The 18,584-nt window shown below is 36.5% G+C and overlaps 1 protein-coding gene across 3 annotated transcripts; it reads left to right on the top strand.

Moving 5' to 3' along the window:
- The first annotated feature begins 683 nt into the window (after window positions 1-683).
- LRRCC1 (leucine rich repeat and coiled-coil centrosomal protein 1) lies at window positions 684-18,377 on the top strand. Of its 3 annotated transcripts, XM_065751846.1 has the most exons (19): window positions 684-783; window positions 896-1,101; window positions 1,451-1,516; window positions 2,521-2,688; window positions 3,457-3,626; window positions 3,763-3,966; window positions 4,675-4,877; window positions 5,912-6,095; window positions 6,388-6,536; window positions 7,581-7,785; window positions 10,656-10,795; window positions 12,099-12,300; window positions 12,593-12,778; window positions 13,259-13,433; window positions 13,923-14,086; window positions 14,646-14,842; window positions 15,030-15,167; window positions 16,976-17,111; window positions 18,092-18,377. In XM_065751846.1, exons 1-19 carry the CDS (start codon window positions 722-724, stop codon window positions 18,212-18,214), a joined length of 3,078 nt encoding a protein of 1,025 aa, XP_065607918.1. In that variant the 5' UTR covers window positions 684-721; the 3' UTR covers window positions 18,215-18,377. The 3 variants fall into 3 exon arrangements, with proteins under 3 accessions (XP_065607918.1, XP_065607919.1, XP_065607920.1); XM_065751847.1 differs by lacking the exon at window positions 3,763-3,966; XM_065751848.1 differs by lacking the exons at window positions 14,646-14,842; window positions 16,976-17,111; window positions 18,092-18,377 and having other exon boundaries at window positions 15,030-15,141.
- The last annotated feature ends 207 nt before the right edge of the window (window positions 18,378-18,584 follow it).

Below are 18,584 nucleotides of genomic sequence, written 5' to 3'. Positions count from 1 at the left end.
CTACAAACAAACTAAGCTGTAAAGCGTGGAGAAAAGTGCAGTGAATTTTTTTGCATTGACAAATATTAGTAACTGCTGGCTGGTGAGTATAGCCAAGAATAGCACTGAAGTGATTGAGGCGCTGGAACGTGTTTAAAGAAGGACAACGAGGCTGGTGAGGGGTCTGGAGCACAGCCTTTATGGGGAGAGGCTGAAGGAGCTGGGAATGTTCACCCTGGAGGAGGCTCAGGAGAGACGTTATTGCTCTCTATGACTTCCTGAAGGGGGGTTGTGGTGAGCTGGGGTTTGGCCTCTTCTCTCGTGTGATTAGTGATAGGACAAGAGGGAATGGCTTCAAACTGCGCCAAAGGAGATTCAGGCTGGACATTAGGAAATACTTCTCTGAAAGAGCGGTCAGGCACTGGAATGGGCTGCCCAGGGAGGTGGTGGAGTCACCGACCCTGGGGGTGTCCAAGGAACGTTTGGATGTTGTGTTGTGGGACATGGTTTAGTGGCAGATATGGGTGACAGGTGAACGGTTGGACTGGATGATCTTATAGCTCGTTTCCAACCTCGGTGACTCTATGATCCGATTAAGTGCTCAAACATAAGCCCGCCTTCCCCTCTCCTGGGGGCGCGTCGTACCCGCGGCGGGCGGTACTTCCTGCTTTACGGCAGGACTGTCGCAACGCGCTTAGCGTCGCCGTTGGGAGCGGAGGGAAGTTTGAAGCGCGGCGGTGTGATGGCGGGGCAGGGCGGCGGCGGGCCCGGGGAGCTCACCCTCGTGGATAAGGGCGTGAGGAGGTGAGCAGCGTTCCTCGGGGGCGGGAGGGGATCGGGAGCAGGGGAGAGGGGAGAGGGGTTGGGCCGGGGCTGCACATCCCTGCTTGTTGATGGCGTTGCCTCTGCTCCGCAGCTTGCTGGACGTGTCGCTGAGCTCGGACCTGCACACGCTCAATATGCACTGCAACCGCATCGCCAGGATCGAGGGGCTCGGCCACCTGCGGAACTTGCAGCGCTTGGACTTGTCCTCCAACCAAATCCGCCGGATGGAGGGGCTGAGTGCCCTGGAGAACCTGCGGAGCCTGAACTTGTCCTGCAACCTGATAACGGCGGTGGAGGGTCTGCGATGCTTATTTCTGCCCGGTTCTCAGCGAATGAGGCTCAATGGGTTAAAGCTTCTTTCCGGAATTATGCCTGTAATGAGGCCATACTGAGGGAAAACAAACTGCTGGCTGTAGCGTGTGCGTTTTCAAACACACACTTGAGCTCTTTAAAGTTTGTCACAGTGAGGTGCTGTAACTTCAAGAAAAAAACTGCGTTTATGGCTTTTTTTTCTTTATAGTGTAATCATAGTTGATTATAATTGGTAACTGTTATTTCAGTAGGCATACATAATGTGTAAATCTCAGTTTGACAAAGCAGAGCGTTCTGCAAACTTTACTGTCTCTTTTTCCCTCACTTTGTTTAGGACTGGAAAAGCTCTTTAATTTAACCACGCTGAATTTGTCATATAATCATATACACGATCTCTCTGGTAAGTGACTTCGGCGTGTGCAGAGCAATAAAAAGCTTTCGCCTCACTTCCTTTAAAAAAAAAGTCAAATTTGGTTTCAGAAGTTTCTGTCAGTTTGGTCAGTTGAGTGAGCAGTGCTGCTAAAGGTGGACACTGCTGCTGCTCTCAGCTCTTGTCTTTGATCATGGTTTGTTCTTAACTGGCATTCATTAGTCTGTACTTGGTAATGCTGAGCTTCATCTCTGTGAACTTGACCGTGTAACCAGTGATCTGGAGGTGCTGGTATTTAGCTGCATGGGAATGGGGGTAAATATTCATCAGCTGCAGACACTGCAGGCAAGCAGTGAGTTTGCATGACTGTAACTGCCTAGAGGTCCTGATCTGGGTAGGTAAGAACCATCTAGAAAAATGTGTTATTTTGTTTGTTTGTTTGTTTACAAAAAGGGCTAGGATACATTTTTCTCATATGTCCATTCTGTGGTAATCTGACTGAAGTGAATCTGGAAGCTCAGCAATTGCAGCTACTAATGTGATGAACGAATGTCATTTTGATTACTTCATGTTCTTCACTTGAATCTTAAGTATTGTGTATGAAGAAAGGGGAGCTTTTTCCTTTCATCTTCCCATTTTCTATGAAAGGAATTTCCCACTTCATAAAGTTCACTAGTCAACTGTAGAGGTATGCTAGTACTATAAGCACAAAGTTTAGGCAAATCTTAGCATTATTTCTATACTGAACTGCCTGCTCTGTTTACACAGGAGTACAGTAAACACTTCAACTTAAATTCTAAAGTGAAAAGTGCAGTGCTTTTGTAAGATGCTTCCAAAAGATTAACATCTTTTCATTCAATAGCACAAAAATACAACTGTGGTTACAATGTGGGAGATCTCTTCTAAACCTTTTGCTGAAGAGGTCGGTCACTGTTTCTAAAATGTCAAGTTACAGAATGCAGAGAGTTTGTTATAGAAAACTGAGAAGAATCACTGCAGAAATCATTGTTCAGTATTTTCTCTTAAATTTTCAGGATTGCAGTGTCTTCATGGAACCCGACATAAGATTAGCTGTATTGACCTTCGTAGCAACTGCATAAACAGTATTAATCATTTACTGCAGTGTACAAAGGGGCTGCAGTGCTTGACTGATTTGACATTGGAAAAGTATGGAAAGGCCAATCCAGTCTGTTATGCTGCAGGTATGTATGTTATGCCAGCTAGAAAATTGGTGCTTTCTTAATCAGTAATTTCCTTTTAACTATTGGCTGGGTTCTGAAGCTTACAAATTCATTCATAAACTGTCCAGCTTTTAGAAATCTGAATTCTAACGAATTGAATTTGTTTTCCATAGTGAAATCTTTTATTTATTTCTCTGAGCATGTTCTTGAAGTTGTAAATCTTGTTTGCATTTGTAAGGTTCAACTTTTCACATGTTATTTTAGGTTAAGGCAGGAAATGGACAAAGAGCGAATTGCAGCAAGAGGAAGATCAGTAATAAGCACTATTAGCCTTTCTTCCTTTTCCCACAGCATCAGTAAGCAGTGACAGATAGACACCGAGGTACTACATGTAAGATGCTAATGACATTAGCATTTTCATTCACTGAAAAAGGGTGAAATTATCCAAGTCCTTTTAGAACTTTCCTTTCGCTATATTTGCCTTGTACTTCTGCCAGCTATTTTGCTGCATTAGGTCTATATTAAAAAGCATATGGCAGTTGCAAAGACAACTAATGATGATGGGGAGATCCCAGTGTAGACCAGAACTATGCAGGCAGCTTCCTAGTTCATTTATCTTCATATGTTTTCTGTTGAAATCCTTTACAGGCAGGGAATGGCAGGACTCTTGTAGATTACTCACTATTTTTACAGTGAATAACTTAAGATGACAAGTTACCTACAATACACTAGATGGCTTTTTTCTTTTTATTTTGTAGAGATTAATTTAAATTTGCTCTTTTCCTTAAGGTTATAGAGAAACTGTTCTTCAGGCCTTGCCCCAGCTGGCAGTTCTAGATGGAAGAGATATTCATGGTGAACCAATAGAGTCAGCAGAAGGAAACTCTTTAAATTTGCAATGTCTAGAAGATATTTTGAACTACTTAGTTTCGTCTGGGTCCCCTTCATCCAAAGATCAGGTGCCATAGTTTGTGTATACTGATTTTAAACTTAAGAGATTTTTGCTGGGATTTTGGGGTTTTTTTGTTTGTTTTGCTTTTTTTTTTATATTGTATGTAACTCAGAGCTTACAGAGCTTACTTTTTGTTTTGCTAGAACACCTTACCATTGGTGACACCACATATTGACCAGGCTTTAGCTTATTTTCGGCAGCGTACAAAAGTACCAGTACAAAGTTCTGTCAGTTCCTCTACAGAGCACGTTTCATCTTCAGAACCAGAGAAGTCCATACTTGATAAAATACAGAGTGAGATGAGGATTCAAAAATTAGAAGATCAAATTTCACAAATACTGCAGAAGGTGATTTTTTTTTTCATTATATTGGTACATATGTTCTGACTTCATACTAATGTGCATTTAGTAATTTTGAAAAGCTAAGAAGGATATTTAAAATGCTTTAAAACTGGCGATTGCACTTTGATTCATAAGTTTCATATTGACTGAAAACTGTGCCATATATGTCTATAAAGGCTATCTGATCATATATTAGATAGAGAATTATTTTCTGATCATTTGTTTTTTACTCTGAAGCCATCAATATGTGTAACTGAACCAGAGCAAAGTATGAAATGCAGCAGAGTTGGTAGAAGTTAATTTTGCTAAGTAGTAGGTTAGGTTGCTCTGGTACATTTGCCAGATATGTTTTTCTGTGTTTTAATAACCACTTATTGTGTACCTTGGAAACATGACATTTTTTTAAGTGCTGGATGTTTTATGTTTTGCACCAATCTTCCCTCTATGCCTAATGAATAATTTTTTTAGTAAACTTCAGATATTTCAGAAAGTTACAGTTATATATTCTCAAGCATGCAGTTCTGTTTTGTTTATATTATCTTTATAATACTGAATTATTTTTCCAAGGAGGGAAAGGGGTAGCTTGGAAACTGCTGTGTACTTCTCTATGAAAAATATATTTCAAGTCTTCCCAAAGATAGTACCTTGATAAGTGTTGGAAATGTGCTAATTAGAACTGTAAAATATACAGATAGAACTTCAATCTGTTCTTAGGTATCTGATGCCTCAAGAAGGGAAGCCCCTCCAAATGTTCTTAAAGCTAAAAGAGACACTGATCCAACTTCTGAGAGTGAGCATGAGACTGAGAAGGAGAGCAGCAAAAAAGCTGTGAAAAGAAGCAAGATCCCTACTTACCATAGAACTACTTTATCTGCTAGACGTCACTTGAATCATCCTAAGACCAAGATAACTGACAGGTTATGTCCATGTTTATCATGTAAATAAAAATGAATGAAGCTGAATGTTGTTGAATTAAACCTAGTTTGTACTGAAGCGTTTTATGAATGTGATAGGTTGAGTAAACTTGAGCTAATACTCTGAAAGTTACAAGCTACTATGGCTTTATAACAAAACTATTGATTAGCAAAGCAACTGTCAAATTTCTGGAGTTTATTCATAGGCTTGGGGCAGAGTGGGAGAAAATGACATTTTTGTTAGCTGACCTGCTGATGATGTTTAATATATAAGCCCTCTTTTTTTCTTGCATAAACTCCTGCGTCCTCATTTTTTTTATTGTTTCAGTGTTTATGCGCCTTGCGTTTTGAAATGGTGCCTTTATAAAATGCAGAAACATTATCTACATATTATTTAACCTCTTGAAGTTTATTCATCAGTTACTTGATCATTTACCTATATGAACATCTACTATACTTAGGTGAAAAGGAACTCAATCGTAGCAGCATACTTATTCATCTTTCTCTTCAATTATAGAGACAGAATTTTTCACTATAGAAATGCATCACTGCATGAGTCACATTTTTAAAAAATCTTTAAAAAATGTCAAAACAGTTGTCAAAAGTATAGCTGTTCTTTGTGCTGGCACTGAGGCTGCTGTAGCAACAAGTCTGAATATATAGTAAATATCAGAAGCGTGGGACAAATTATGATAAAAACTAAACCATTAGATTATTTAGTTTTCGCTGCTCTACAGCTGCTCTGCCTCTCTAAAATTGTTTCATATCTATCTGATCAAAAGATGTTTTTCTAATAGTGTCTACTAGTACTACATGTTTTTACAGCTGAAGATTTGAATTTAGCTGTTTGCTTCTAGACCTGCTTATAGATTATTTTCTAGGTGGCTTTGAATTCTCTATGATTCAACCTCTATACTTTTACAGGACAAGCCTTAACAACTCTTTATCTGAATCCTCGATACTTCTTATGGTGGCATTTGAAAAGGTGTTAAAACTCTGCATGTTCTTAAATACGCCTTGTTTTTCTGCCATTGAAGGGAAGAGAAGAGTTCCTCAAAACGTTTGCCTTCCTATCAGAGGAACTCTCACCTCAATTCATCATCAGATACTCCCAATTTGGAAGTAGTGGGAACAAGAGCTGAAGTATTAATTGGAAGACAGAGCAATATGGGAAAAATGGATGAAATGAATTCAAATGCGACGGAAGAATCCACATACAGAGTATGTTCTGCAACATTTTGAATGTCTTCCCCTGCAGTCAAGTGTCTCTTGGTGAAACTCTCAAATTACAGATGTCAAAAATAATGGCATTTAGATAGGATAAAAATAGTTTTGTGTGGTGTCAATTGAAAGATAATGTTTTGTTTTACTTTTATGGGGGGCTTTGGCCTGATCACTTAACTGTGAGTTCGAGAAGGACCAAGTAATCTTTTTCTACAATTATGAATATTGTCATTTTTAGCTACGTATGAATATTTCCACATAAGTTGATGCTTACTGTGTTCTTACTCAGGCACTGATTCAGGAACTTGATCAGGAAAAAGAAAGAAGGTGGAAAGCAGAACAAGCAGAGAAGAAATTAGTAGAACATATCAAAGAATTACAGAAACATGCAAAAGAAGAAAAGAATATTCAGAGTATGGCTGTATACACTACGGAGAGGTAGGGACCCACTCTGGCAATGCCCAATCTCGTTTGATCTCAGAAGCTAAGCAGGGTTGGGCCTGGTTAGTACTTGGATGGGATGCTGTAGTATCTTTTTTTTCTTATTATTTCAATTTATTGGCTGAGGAGAAGAGAATAGCTTTAAAAAGTATGCGTGGAAAATGACACTTCAGAAAGTATTGTTTGAACTTCTCTCATTACTACTTAGTAAAATTCCTTTCAGAAGCACTGCTTTAAATCCAGTACAGGTCAGTCAAAGAATCACAGATTTGTAGGGGATCTCTAGAGATCGAGTCCAACTGCCCTGCCAAAGCAGCTCCCTAGACCAGGTTGCACAGAATATCACTGCTTGTTTGAAAATGCATAGGGAAACAAGAATATCTGTCAGTGCTTAGTATCCTATTCTTCCTCTTTGTATCTCAGAATAGTATCAGTGTGCCACTTAACTCTGGTTCTAGCCTGTTGCTTTCCAAACAATCACTGTTTTGATTGATCTTTCTCTTTCAGAGAAAGCTGAGACACTAGTAAGCGTATCTCACCTCATGTTATGCTTCCAGTTCCTAAGCTTTTTTTTCCACTTGTCAGTGTAGCTGGCTTTTTTCCTGTGTGAACAAAGATGTTTCTGGCAGGCCTGAGTAGCATATCTTTGCATAGACTGCCATCCTAATCTTTGCAAGTTCTAGACAGCTTCTTTCTGTTTTTCATAAGTTTTCCTTCTAATGTAGTTGTTGATGAGTAACACTTTGTTCAGAGGTGTGTTCTGTTCATCTTTCTTAATTGCATATTGATACTATAGGTACAATTTTCATATACAGCAAATTTATACTTGAAATATAGTTTCTTTAAAGACTTTTTTATGAGGTTGTAGTCACCTTTTTTTTTTTTTCTTTCAAAATGAATGTGAAGATAGTTGTGCTATGTATAGCTTTGGTAATATTTTCCATATTATTATACAGTTTTGCATGACACCCTTGCACATAATACAATTCACCAAAGAAGCATTAGATGCTTTCTATACAACTTCATTGCATTTCTTCTCAGGTTAAAGGAAATGATATTGAAAGAGAGAGATGTTAAAACAAGATTGCAAGCAGATGTCCAACAGTTGAAAGATGAAACTGAAAGACTTACTAATGAGTTAAATCAAGCAAAAAATAAAGAAGCAGAACATCAGAAAGCTATGCAAGCTTTAGAAGAAACATTATCCAAGGTGGAAACACAGAGATTGCAGCAACGAGCAATAGAGGTAAATATTTTTCATGACTGAATAATATAATGGCAATAGGATGGCCAGTATAATCTTAAGTGTGAATAAAAACTAGACTTCAGAGGCTAGTGGTTTTGTTTAACATTTTAATCAAAATGGATGCTTTCTTCCCAACCTGAACAAAATCATAATTGCTGAGAACTTACGTTAAAGCTCATGTTTTGTTCTTGTTTTCTTGTTTTTTTTTGTTTGGTTGGTTGGTTTGGTTTTGATTATACAGCTGCATGTAATGATGGTTAAGTGTCTGAGCACTTTATGTAGCATATGAATATATAAGGTGTTGGAACAAGTGCTGCCATTATTTCTGACTGTACAGCTCATTGATAAGGTTTCAAAAATCCATCTTCAAAAGTCTCTGAACTGCTAGCACAGCACTCTTAAGTACAATAAGATGCCCTAAAGGAAAACAGAGAGAAATGGGGAGTATACCGACAACCAAGCTACCAGTGCCATTCCAGTTAGAAATTAACCACTCTCCATTCTGGGTTCCCTTATAGAGTTAAATTCCCTAAAAACAAGTGCCTAGTACTTGTTTACAGCTTTTTTTATCTCCAGATGCATCTTTAAGAGTGTAATTGTGCTGTAGTTCACATGTCATGTCATTCGCCTGTGAACACTCACAGTTCAAACATAACCTAAATTCTGTTAGGTTTTTTAGGAACTGCCTTTTTCAGGAACCTGAGTGGCTCTTCCACTTTCCTCATTACTTTTAAATAGCCTGGAGCTCTGCTAGTCTAGAGGTAGCCTTCAATTTATTTGTTTTGCTGTTGTTTTTTTGTCACTTTAGAAGGTACTAAATTTAGTGATTTGACGTAGATGGGATTTTCAATGAAAAAGAAAAAAGTTAATAAGATATGAAGTTTTTGTTTTTCTGTAATTAAACTTTGGAAGAATCCTCCATCTTGATGATAGTGTCACCATTTTTATCTGCAAAAGCTTTTATTAGGGGAAGGTCTTTGTTCTTGTCTTAAAGGTCCTGTAGGCAAATAATAATTGTGTTTCAACGAGTAGTCGTGATTATCTAGAAATAAAGTTATTGTTAATGCTTAATTTACCTTTGATTTATTTTGTCAGCTTTTAAGATTAATGGATTCTTGAATGTTTTACAGAGTTTTTCTTATAGTAAGTTGGTAGGTAGCTTGCTAAATAGAGAAGACCTTTACTGCCATCAGTTTTAAATAGTCATATCTGTATGCAATCCACAGTGTTAGGATTTAGGAATGTGACTAGATTAGTTAACGGTTTTGAGTGTCTGTGCATCTAAATTTGTACAGTTTTATTCTGGTACTCCTTAAATTTGCAGGTGTTCTAACTCGAATATTTTTTCTTAATTCATTTCAGAGGGGGAATTGCCTCATTTTATCCACAAAACATCAGATATATGGTAAAATGGGTCTGTATCTTCTCATGTAGAGGCTTAGTATATAGAACATGGGGACTTAGCTTCATACACAAGTCTCACTGTAGTGTTTATACGACTGAAGTTAGCATACAAATTTTAAATACCTCCATCATTATCAAAGTGGAAGTTGTAACAGGCAGTAGTACTTACGTAGTATTCTTAAGAGAGATGGCAGGAGATAGAATAACCTATTCTGGCAGATTAAGGAAAAATAATTATTCCCAATATTTACTATGTAGCTGTCCTTAATTACTGTTTTTCATCATTTGATATCAAGTCAGAGAATATAGTTTTGTTTTGATTTGCTTTCTTTGTTTTGTGGAGGTTGAATTTTCTGTTTGTTTTTGATGAGAGCCAGAAATTAAACTGACTTGTCTCCGTTGCATTCAAATTCAACAGTTAGGTAACTAACACATAAACTAATCTTGAGTAGTCCATTAACCATTCACACCTTTAATACTCTGGAAAACCAAGAGATTAGAATTTTGTTAGTACTGAATCTGGAGAGCTATGCTGAATCCGTTGCTTTACTTAGGACAACAGATTGACAAAGGAGATAAGTCATTAACACTTGCCACTTGAGCACACACTGAGATGAATTCTGCAAGAAATTGAGATGTATGAGTGTCACCATTAACATCTCCTAATGTTTCTGTTGCTTGTTCTAACTTGCAGCCTTCTGGAGTGTCCTGATTCTGAATTACTATTTCATGAGTAATAAAATCTTTATTTTACAATTGTCTTTTTTTTTTTTTTTTTTGACTTGCCATGTCAGAAAAAACACTTTTCTGTGTAAAAGGCTTCAGATTGTAAAATGGAATTCTGCATGAACGCTTCATGGAGAAAGTGGAGTATGCCATCTGCTGTTTGTAATGAGTCCTCTTGGGTTTTTTTGTTTTTTTTTTTTTTAAGATCGTTAGAGAGAAACTGTTCATCAACTTTGAACTGTAAGATGCAGGTTTTGTACTTTGAGTGTGTAAAAATAATACAGATAGCAAGTACGTCATCTAAAATGTTTTCCTTGAAACCAGTACAAGTGTTAGAATATGAGAGCTTATGACTGAGGAAAACATTCTACAAATATTCTTGTCCTATTTATGCTGGGCAGTTTTTTTTTTCCTTATAAATTAAGTAGATGTCCTTTGTTCTTGGTGAAAGCTAGTTGATCTTTGTTTTGTGGTAAGTTAATGCTTATATTTAAACATTTAGTGTTAAGTTTCTGCAACTATAACAGTATACTAAGTTTAAAAAATCCTTTTTGTGGGCTAGGTAGCATTATAAAATTGCATAAAACTTTATGAAAAATACTGCTAGTTTTGGAGCATGATTTAAACATAATGGCATGTGCAAAACTGTTACTGAAGCACCTGTTTTATATTTTGGTACAAGTCATGAAGATAGGTAACGGTTTTAAGAATCTTGTCCTTGTTTTTATGATTATATACAGATGAAACAGGTGCAAGAAGCAGAGCTGAAAACATCAGCAAATGAAAGAGAATTACAGTTACTTCGAGTATCTCTTCGACAGCAGAGGGAGAAGGTAAAACAGCTACATGAACTTCTTATATTAAAAGAACAAGAACAAAGGTATGGGATCTCTCTATTAACTTGCTGTGAAAACAAAATAGAATATATTTGTATTGCAAATGTGTTTTGAATGTGTTCTGCCAAGTGTGGGTGGCTTTTTTTATGGGAGAGTTGTTCTCTAAAATATGTAGATGTCTTCCTACACGTTTTAAGAATGTCTTCATAGCTTTTAGACTCCTGATTTGCAAGTCCTTGTAGGCAAATGTCTTTCTTTTGATACATTCCTGATTATAATGTGGATGAACTTAAGTTATTTTATGGTCTTAAATCAGGAAATAATCAGGTAGAACTGAAATCACATTTGAATTATTGTCTGAAGATTCGTGTGTGTGTGTGTCTCCATATACACGTGTGTGTGTACTTCAGTAATACAAAGTAATCCCCCAAAACGTTGGCTTCTGTAGCATCTTGCATTAGTTTATTAGTTTGGGAGGGTGGCTTGATTGGCTGTTTTCCTCTCTCCTCTCAGAAATTTATTTATTTGTTTGTTTGTTGAGAAGGTTTGAACACGAGTTCTGTATTATTGAGCTAATACAGTCAAATAAATGTACATGTAAAACAGCTAGTTCTTTTTGGTATGCTACTATGTGACGAAGCTTATTGATAAAATAAGCTGATAACCCTTGCTTAGCTTCAAGCATAAACATATTCAAATACCAAAATAACTGCAGGTTAAGATGGGAAGAATGTAATAGCTGTGTTTTGAGAGTTTTACGTTATTCCATTAAAAATCACCAAAAAAGTGTAACATGAAAGATGGCAGACAGATTTTGTTCTTCAAAGCAGATGGACAGAATAGTCTTAATGTACGTTCTGTTTCATCTTTCTCTTATGGCTGTGCCACCATCTTGCATGGAGGCATATCCTGGAGCTCTTTAGGGCCTCACTGCATTTGGGTCTCTGTGGGAATCAGCAAATACTGGATAAGGAAAGGGAAGAAATAGAGAGTATCTGGCTATGCAGTGGCTTTCCTGATTCCCATATCTTCCTGCTCTTTGTGATTCTACACTACTAGGAAAGCAAACAAACATTAAAACCAAGGGGATGATGGAATATTTCTATGAGTGTTTGAATCAGAAAGTAAAGCTATTCCTTTCTCTGGACTTTTTAATGGTAGTCAACATACTTTTCCCCAGCCCAGGGCCATAGTCGTGGAAGACTGAAGCCTTATAGTGAGACTAAGGAATGAATCCCCTTCATTATATGATTTATTGTCCATTTTAAAAATAAATCAGCTTAAGTAGCATTGTCAGATACTGTAGTTGTTTTCTCTGTAGTTCTTGTATGTGTTTGATAACTCTAGGAAAGAACTTGAAACCCGAGTTGCTTTACATGGACCAGAGTTTCAAAATGCTGTGTCAAAAGAAGTGGCTAAAGAGGAGCAGAGGCATGAACAGCGTGTTAAAGACTTACAGGAGAAAATTAATATGTTAAACCAGAAGTACACAGAGTTAGAAGATGAATTTCGGTTAGCTTTAACTACTGAGGCAAAAAGGTTTAAAGAGGTAAGAGAACATTTAATCTCAAACTGGACAGAGTTGTAGGGCTCTTAAATGGGTTTTGCTCTTTTGATTCTTCACGTGTTTGTTTGAAGGATTCATCTGAAAATGCTAGTAGTTACTATTACTTTCAAATATAAGTGATTAAAACTGGCAGAAAATCAGCTTCAGGTATTCATTATTTCACATCATGTTTCTCAACTTAAATTCTCCTTTTATTTGAAAAATGAGATGTCATTTTAGTGTTTGCACTTTTTTCAAAGGAGAACATTTTTCAAGAGCTCTTATGAAATTTTAGGTACAAGAGGATTTTGAAAACGTTGCTGCTGATCTAGCTGAACATCAGCAGGCCCTCTTTCAGCTTCAGCAAAAGGAAAAAGAGATGACAGTTCTGATCCAAGACCTGACGAGTATAGTGAAAGAACAGAAAGCAAAGATTGCAGAATTATTAAAATCAAATCAGGAAACCACTGCAAACCTGAAGGTACTTCTTTCAAAATATTTCAACTGTAGGACTATTTGGGTTCGGTTTTTTGGTTTATTTTAATATTTTGTCTAAAATGTAACCATTGCATACCATGTAGATTCACTGAATGATGCATATTTCCTTTTGCATTTAAAGCAGAGTAACCCACATCAGCTTTTATTCTTGTATCTCCTCCTTGTTTATTACAAACACTGTGTTGTCTATCCTGCAAAATGCAGAGTCATTCATATCTTCAGAGAAAGTGCACTCTTTGCCTTGTGAGCACTAGTGGATTATATGTGATCAGGTGGTTGGTCTAAACTCAGATTTTAGAATGTGGAACACATGTGGAAGTTTCTATGCAAGCAGAATGTTCCTCAGTTTACTAAAATGCATTAAATGAGATTTTAACTTTCCTACCTGATAAGCATTGATTTGAGATTTTGAATATTTGTTCTAAAGGATGTTTCTTTATTTTTCCATTGTTCTTTCATACAGAATCGAACTGAAGAGCTTGAAACTGTGATTGAGCAGGAGAAAGAGAAGGCTGGTCAAGTGGAACTTCTGAAAAAGGAAAATGGAAAACTTATTTCTCAGCTGTCCGCTCAAGAATCTGTAATTGATGGATTAAAAATGGAAAGGAAAATATGGGGGCAGGAGTTGGCACAACAGGGTAAAGCACATGCATTATTATATGTATTACAGTAAAACTGCTGATGTTCAATATGATACTTTTCAAGTAAATATCCCAACAAACCTGTAATTACAACACGATCTCTTTATCTTGTTGATTTTTACCCAACTGTAAGGATGACGTGGAAAAATACTACTGCTATAGTATGTGAGCCATTTATGGGGACTTTAATAGCAATGGTGAGAGTTAGTTGTGAGCACAGTTATTGTGTGTGCACAGAATGTCAAAATGCAGTAATGTCATAGAAGCATTTGTAAATTAGTGCTCATTTTTTGTTAGAGAAGTTTTCTTTGGATAAAATACTAGCCTTCAGTTCTGCCTTTCTTTTTAAGCATTGCTTACAGATTGTGGTGTTTATAGTGGGCTGAATGACGATGTTTATGTAAGATTGTTGTTTCTTTACCTCTGACATCCTGAAGTTATCTGTAAACTGATTACTGTAGTCCATAAACGTCCTGTACTGTCTAGGAGCTCACCTTTCTCAAGATCGGGGAAAACTGGAGGCAAAAATTGAGGTTTTAACAAACGAGATGGAAATCTTAAAAAAGCAGAAGGAACAGGACAGTGATGCTATACGGATTAAAAACAAAATAGTGGATGATCAGACAGAGACAATTAGGAGATTAAAAGAAGTAAGTTGAATGTGTCACAATTTGTTTTTATGTAACATTAACACTTGTAATGAAAGTTATTGTAACAGCTCTAATGGAGACATAGCTCTGCGCTCCTAGTTTTACTAACTCAAAGTGCAGTCAAGCTGTCTGTGGGAACTGATTTCATTGAGAGCAGAAGAGAGCCTTATTTCAACAGAGATGTTCACTGGTTCTCTTTGAACCATACTTATATGAAGACTTTACTTTTGCTTCAGTTACTGTTGATAACCATTTTGAGAGAGAAAAGCTAGGATGGTGTAATTCTTCATTGTTTTTTCTAATCATGCAGGGATTTTGTTGCAGGTTTATTTTACCACATAAATACTTATTCTGCTTTTATCAATCAGTATTTTAACCATCTAGCTACTATGTCTTGTTCAGCTTATTCCATTCCATCTTAGTCAGAGACTTTAGACTTATTAATCATGTCAGTCTGCTTTTATTCTGTTTAGCATAGGCTAAACATATATTGTACTTGAACTTTATTGTTACTCTTAAAATACATGTTTTTGTATTCTGAAATATTTATCTTCTAAAGGGCTTACAAGAAAGAGATAAACAAATTAGAAAACAGCAAGAAGAAAATAAGCTTTTTCAGATGCAGTTGGATGAAAAAGCTGCTGAATTCGAAGAGCTTATAGAAAAGCTAGAAAAGCAAAATGAAAGAAAAGAACAGTTAAAGCAACGATTAGAAGAAAAAGAAGTAGAACTTGATGACTTCAAGAAAACACACAGGTGATGCATAGTATGGGCTATAATTCTTTGGGATCATAATTATTTACAGCAGTTCCATGAAGTTGTATTTTTTGTTCATAGAGTACTTCCTTGCTATTAAAACATACAGAAATGTGGACAACTGGAAACATTAAAGCTTTTTCTGTCCTAAGAAGTGGAATGATATACATGCACATCTTATTTTCAGTGCACTGAAAAAGAAGTGGCATGGTAAAGAAGAACTATTAAGCCAGCTGGAGGTACAAGTTAAACAGATGAAGGAGAGCTTTGATATGAAAGAGAAGAAACTGATTGAAGAGAGAAATAAAAGTCTTCAAGCTCAGAGGTGAAAACCTTAACATTAATAGGTTATTTTGTGACTACTTAATTACTACAGAGCTGCATAAACATGCAAAAATGTTACAGTGACAGAATGCCCTTTGTGAGTAATCAGTGATCCCACTTCCAGGAAACTGAGTAGAAGTAATTCTTGCTCTACAAGTGATTTTACTACACAAACCCAGTATTTATTTGCATCATTTGTCCTTTAAACTTTTTAGCTAGACTCCAATTCTCTTTGCAAATAATTAGAGCCTGCCCCCAAGTACACTTGCTCCACTGTAGTGCTTTTGGTTTACTTCTGTGTGATAGGGACTTGTCTACAGTCGTCATTTGTGCTGTCTGGAGTCATACACTGAAGATGCTCATACACATGAGGCAGTCTCACAGTCTGTAAGTGGCATTTCCATGAAGATGAGCCTGTCAACCTTCTTGTTCGTTATCAGAATGCTTAGAGCTGTTTGTTTATCAAATTTAAGCCAAGCAGCTGTGGCTGGCACTTGAGTGTAGGGGAGAGGCCACTGCACTTCAGTAATGTCTGTCAGAATTATGTAAATACCTTGTGCAAATACCTTGAAAACTGAGGAGGGATCCACAGTACTTACCACAGCCTAGGATAAATGTTAACAGTAATAATAAATATTTAAGTCTGTGACTGGGTACTTATAAGTTATCTCTCACTCTCCTCCCACAGAAGTGATAAAAGGTTTTCAATTTATTTTATTATTCCTCATGTAATGTTAATGTTTTTGAGGAACTGCTTGTTAACTTATAGAATGAAACTAATATTCGTACCGCAGAAGACAATCAAGGTCTTAGATGATGCTTAGTTATTTTATAGAGATATGGCACTTTAGAGACATAAGGTGGACCACTGCCTGTGATGAACTTAAGTTGTTATTAGGATTTTTTATTTATTCCTTGGCTCTTTTCTCTTGTTTTTCTTCCTCCCACCCATTTGTTCATAAGAAAAGACTAGTTAGATAAATCTGCACCTTTACTATGACTAATAACACCTTTGTTGTTAAAGGAATGAGCTAGCATAACTTCAATTTTTTGCTTTATATTTTTAAATGAAACACATTAATTGTGCTTAAGGAAGGTCATCATGAATATATGAAAGAAAATACCTTGATAGTCAATTTGATTAAAAAAAAAACACATCAAAATCTACAACAAAAACACACCAACCACATCTCAGGTGGTGTAGGTTTTGGAATGGCTGGAAAATCAGATGTGAAACTGAAATTTTTCCTGAAAAAACTGTTTTGTTTCAGAATATTGATGCAAATCAGTTCTGTAGTGGACTAAATTGCTTTGTTTTCTGCTAATGTGTATTTTAGAATTATCCCCTCAGAAGCAGAATTTGCATGGAGTCAGATAAATGCTTTAGTTCTGTGAAGTAGACTCTCGCTTGTGTGAAACATGGACCTGGAGGCAGTCTATAGGATCACGTACTGTATTTGCCCTCTCAGAAATCAAAAGTATGCTAAGCCTATGTTTGAAAACATGGAGCTCTGAGCTGTGTTAACGTTAGCAAGTCTGAATCTTTATTTTTTTCAACTGATTGTTTCAGCTAGAAGTGATTAAATGCTTCTGCTAAGAAGAATGCCAGAAGCCCTAAGTATGGTGCATCAAACTATGTGTGCTTGTGAATACAAAATATCTTCTGAATCTAGATATTGAAATAACTGTCTTTGTGCTTATGTTGTTAATAACTTACCAGAGATGGAACTGGGCAAAGCAAAATATTTTATATTCTTGTTTCTTTGCAAGAATGTAATTTTTTTTTAAATTATTATTATTTCTTTTTAGGATTGCCATGGAAAAGCTTTATGAAATGGATGATGCTTATAGAAAACAACTTGAGTCAGTGCTGGCAGCTCATGAAGCAGAAATAGTGCAGCTGGCAAGTGAGAAGGAAAAACAAATTGAAGCAGCAAATGAAAAAGTAATTTTGATACCAAATTAATATGTTTATTTTGCATTTTATTCTACATCTACGAAGATAGCAGTTGTAGTGGCTTAAAATCACAGATTTCCATCAGTTTGGCTAATCACTTGATGGAAACAGCCCTAGTGTATTACTCCATTTTTGTACAGTAAGAAAATACCTCGAACTGTCCTGTCGTGAGGTTCTTGTAGTGGAGCGAATAAAGTTGCTCATGATGTGGCTGTCACTAGTTGACACTTTCCTATTATTCTTGCCTGTGTAGATAAGGAATGTTTATTATACCAGACATTCCATTAAACTTGTCTATGTCTGTGTTAACAGTTAATGTTCTTGCCATGTATTGTGTTCTGTACTGCTGTGACAAGGCGTGTTTTTTCTATGTAGTAGATGTTCTAGTTTTTACATTAATAGCAATCTCCTACTAATACTTCTTTTATTATGCTTTTAATTAAAATAATGCTACTGTGAGTGCTGTTCACTGGGAAAATTGTAATACTTATTTAAATATCTGATGCCTTCTAAAATGGACTTTGTCCTGCCCTGTCTATTTGTGGTGTTTTTTTCTATCTCCTTGAGAAAGTATTTTTTACTTTGGATTATCACTACAGTAAAAAGTTTTCCATAATATGAAGTTTAAAACATAGATTCTTTACTCCTATATCTCTTATCAGAATTAAAATTCACAGAATTGCAGGGGTTGGAAGGAACCTCTAAAGATCACTGAGTCCAACCCCCTGCCACAGCAGCTCCCTAGCCCAGGTTGCACAGGTAGGCGTCCAGGTGGGTCTGGAACGTCTCCAGAGAAGGAGACTCCACCACCTCTCTGTGCAGCTGTGCCACTGCTCCATCACTGCACTGGGAAGAAGTTCCCATAATTTTTATTCCCGCAAAATTGGCAAGTGTATTTGTTGGCAGTGTTAAGGAAAAGTTAGATCTGTATTTGTTTATTTGATTATTTGATCTCTATATGCTTTCAGGTTCACTACGTTGAAGAAGAAATGCGTCAGCTTCTGCAAGAAACAGCAAACAATAAAAAAGCCATGGAAGATAAAATAAGACGGATCTCATATGTGTTGAGTGACATTCAGCAAGATCTGTGAAGCCTTATGTCTTACACTTGGGAGTTGTTCTTTGTTAATATATACACTAAAAAAAGTATTAATTTAACAAATATACTACAGTGTAATTTTTTCTTGTTTGATTTAAAGTGCTTCTAGAGAATAAATTTTGTGTAGAATTTTCAAGATTTGTGAATCAGACAAATACTTGTACAGTATTTTTATAATAAATACTTATTTCTTCCCTTGGTTATTTTTGACCTAATTTATATTTGATGGAAATTTCATCTCCACTGTACTGATGCATTTATTTTGTTTGTTTCTTCTCATTCTACTGAACAAAACCTGCAGTGCTCCATACTGTGGTAGTAATCAAAATTGTATTCTTTCTTGGTACACCAGGTGGAGCTAT

This window comes from Cyrtonyx montezumae, unplaced genomic scaffold (genome assembly GCF_038088225.1).
Source record: "Cyrtonyx montezumae isolate F1298 unplaced genomic scaffold, pur_monq_1.0 scaffold_8, whole genome shotgun sequence".
Taxonomy (NCBI): Eukaryota; Metazoa; Chordata; class Aves; order Galliformes; family Odontophoridae; genus Cyrtonyx; species Cyrtonyx montezumae.
This window is presented reverse-complemented; position numbering and strand designations above follow the sequence as displayed.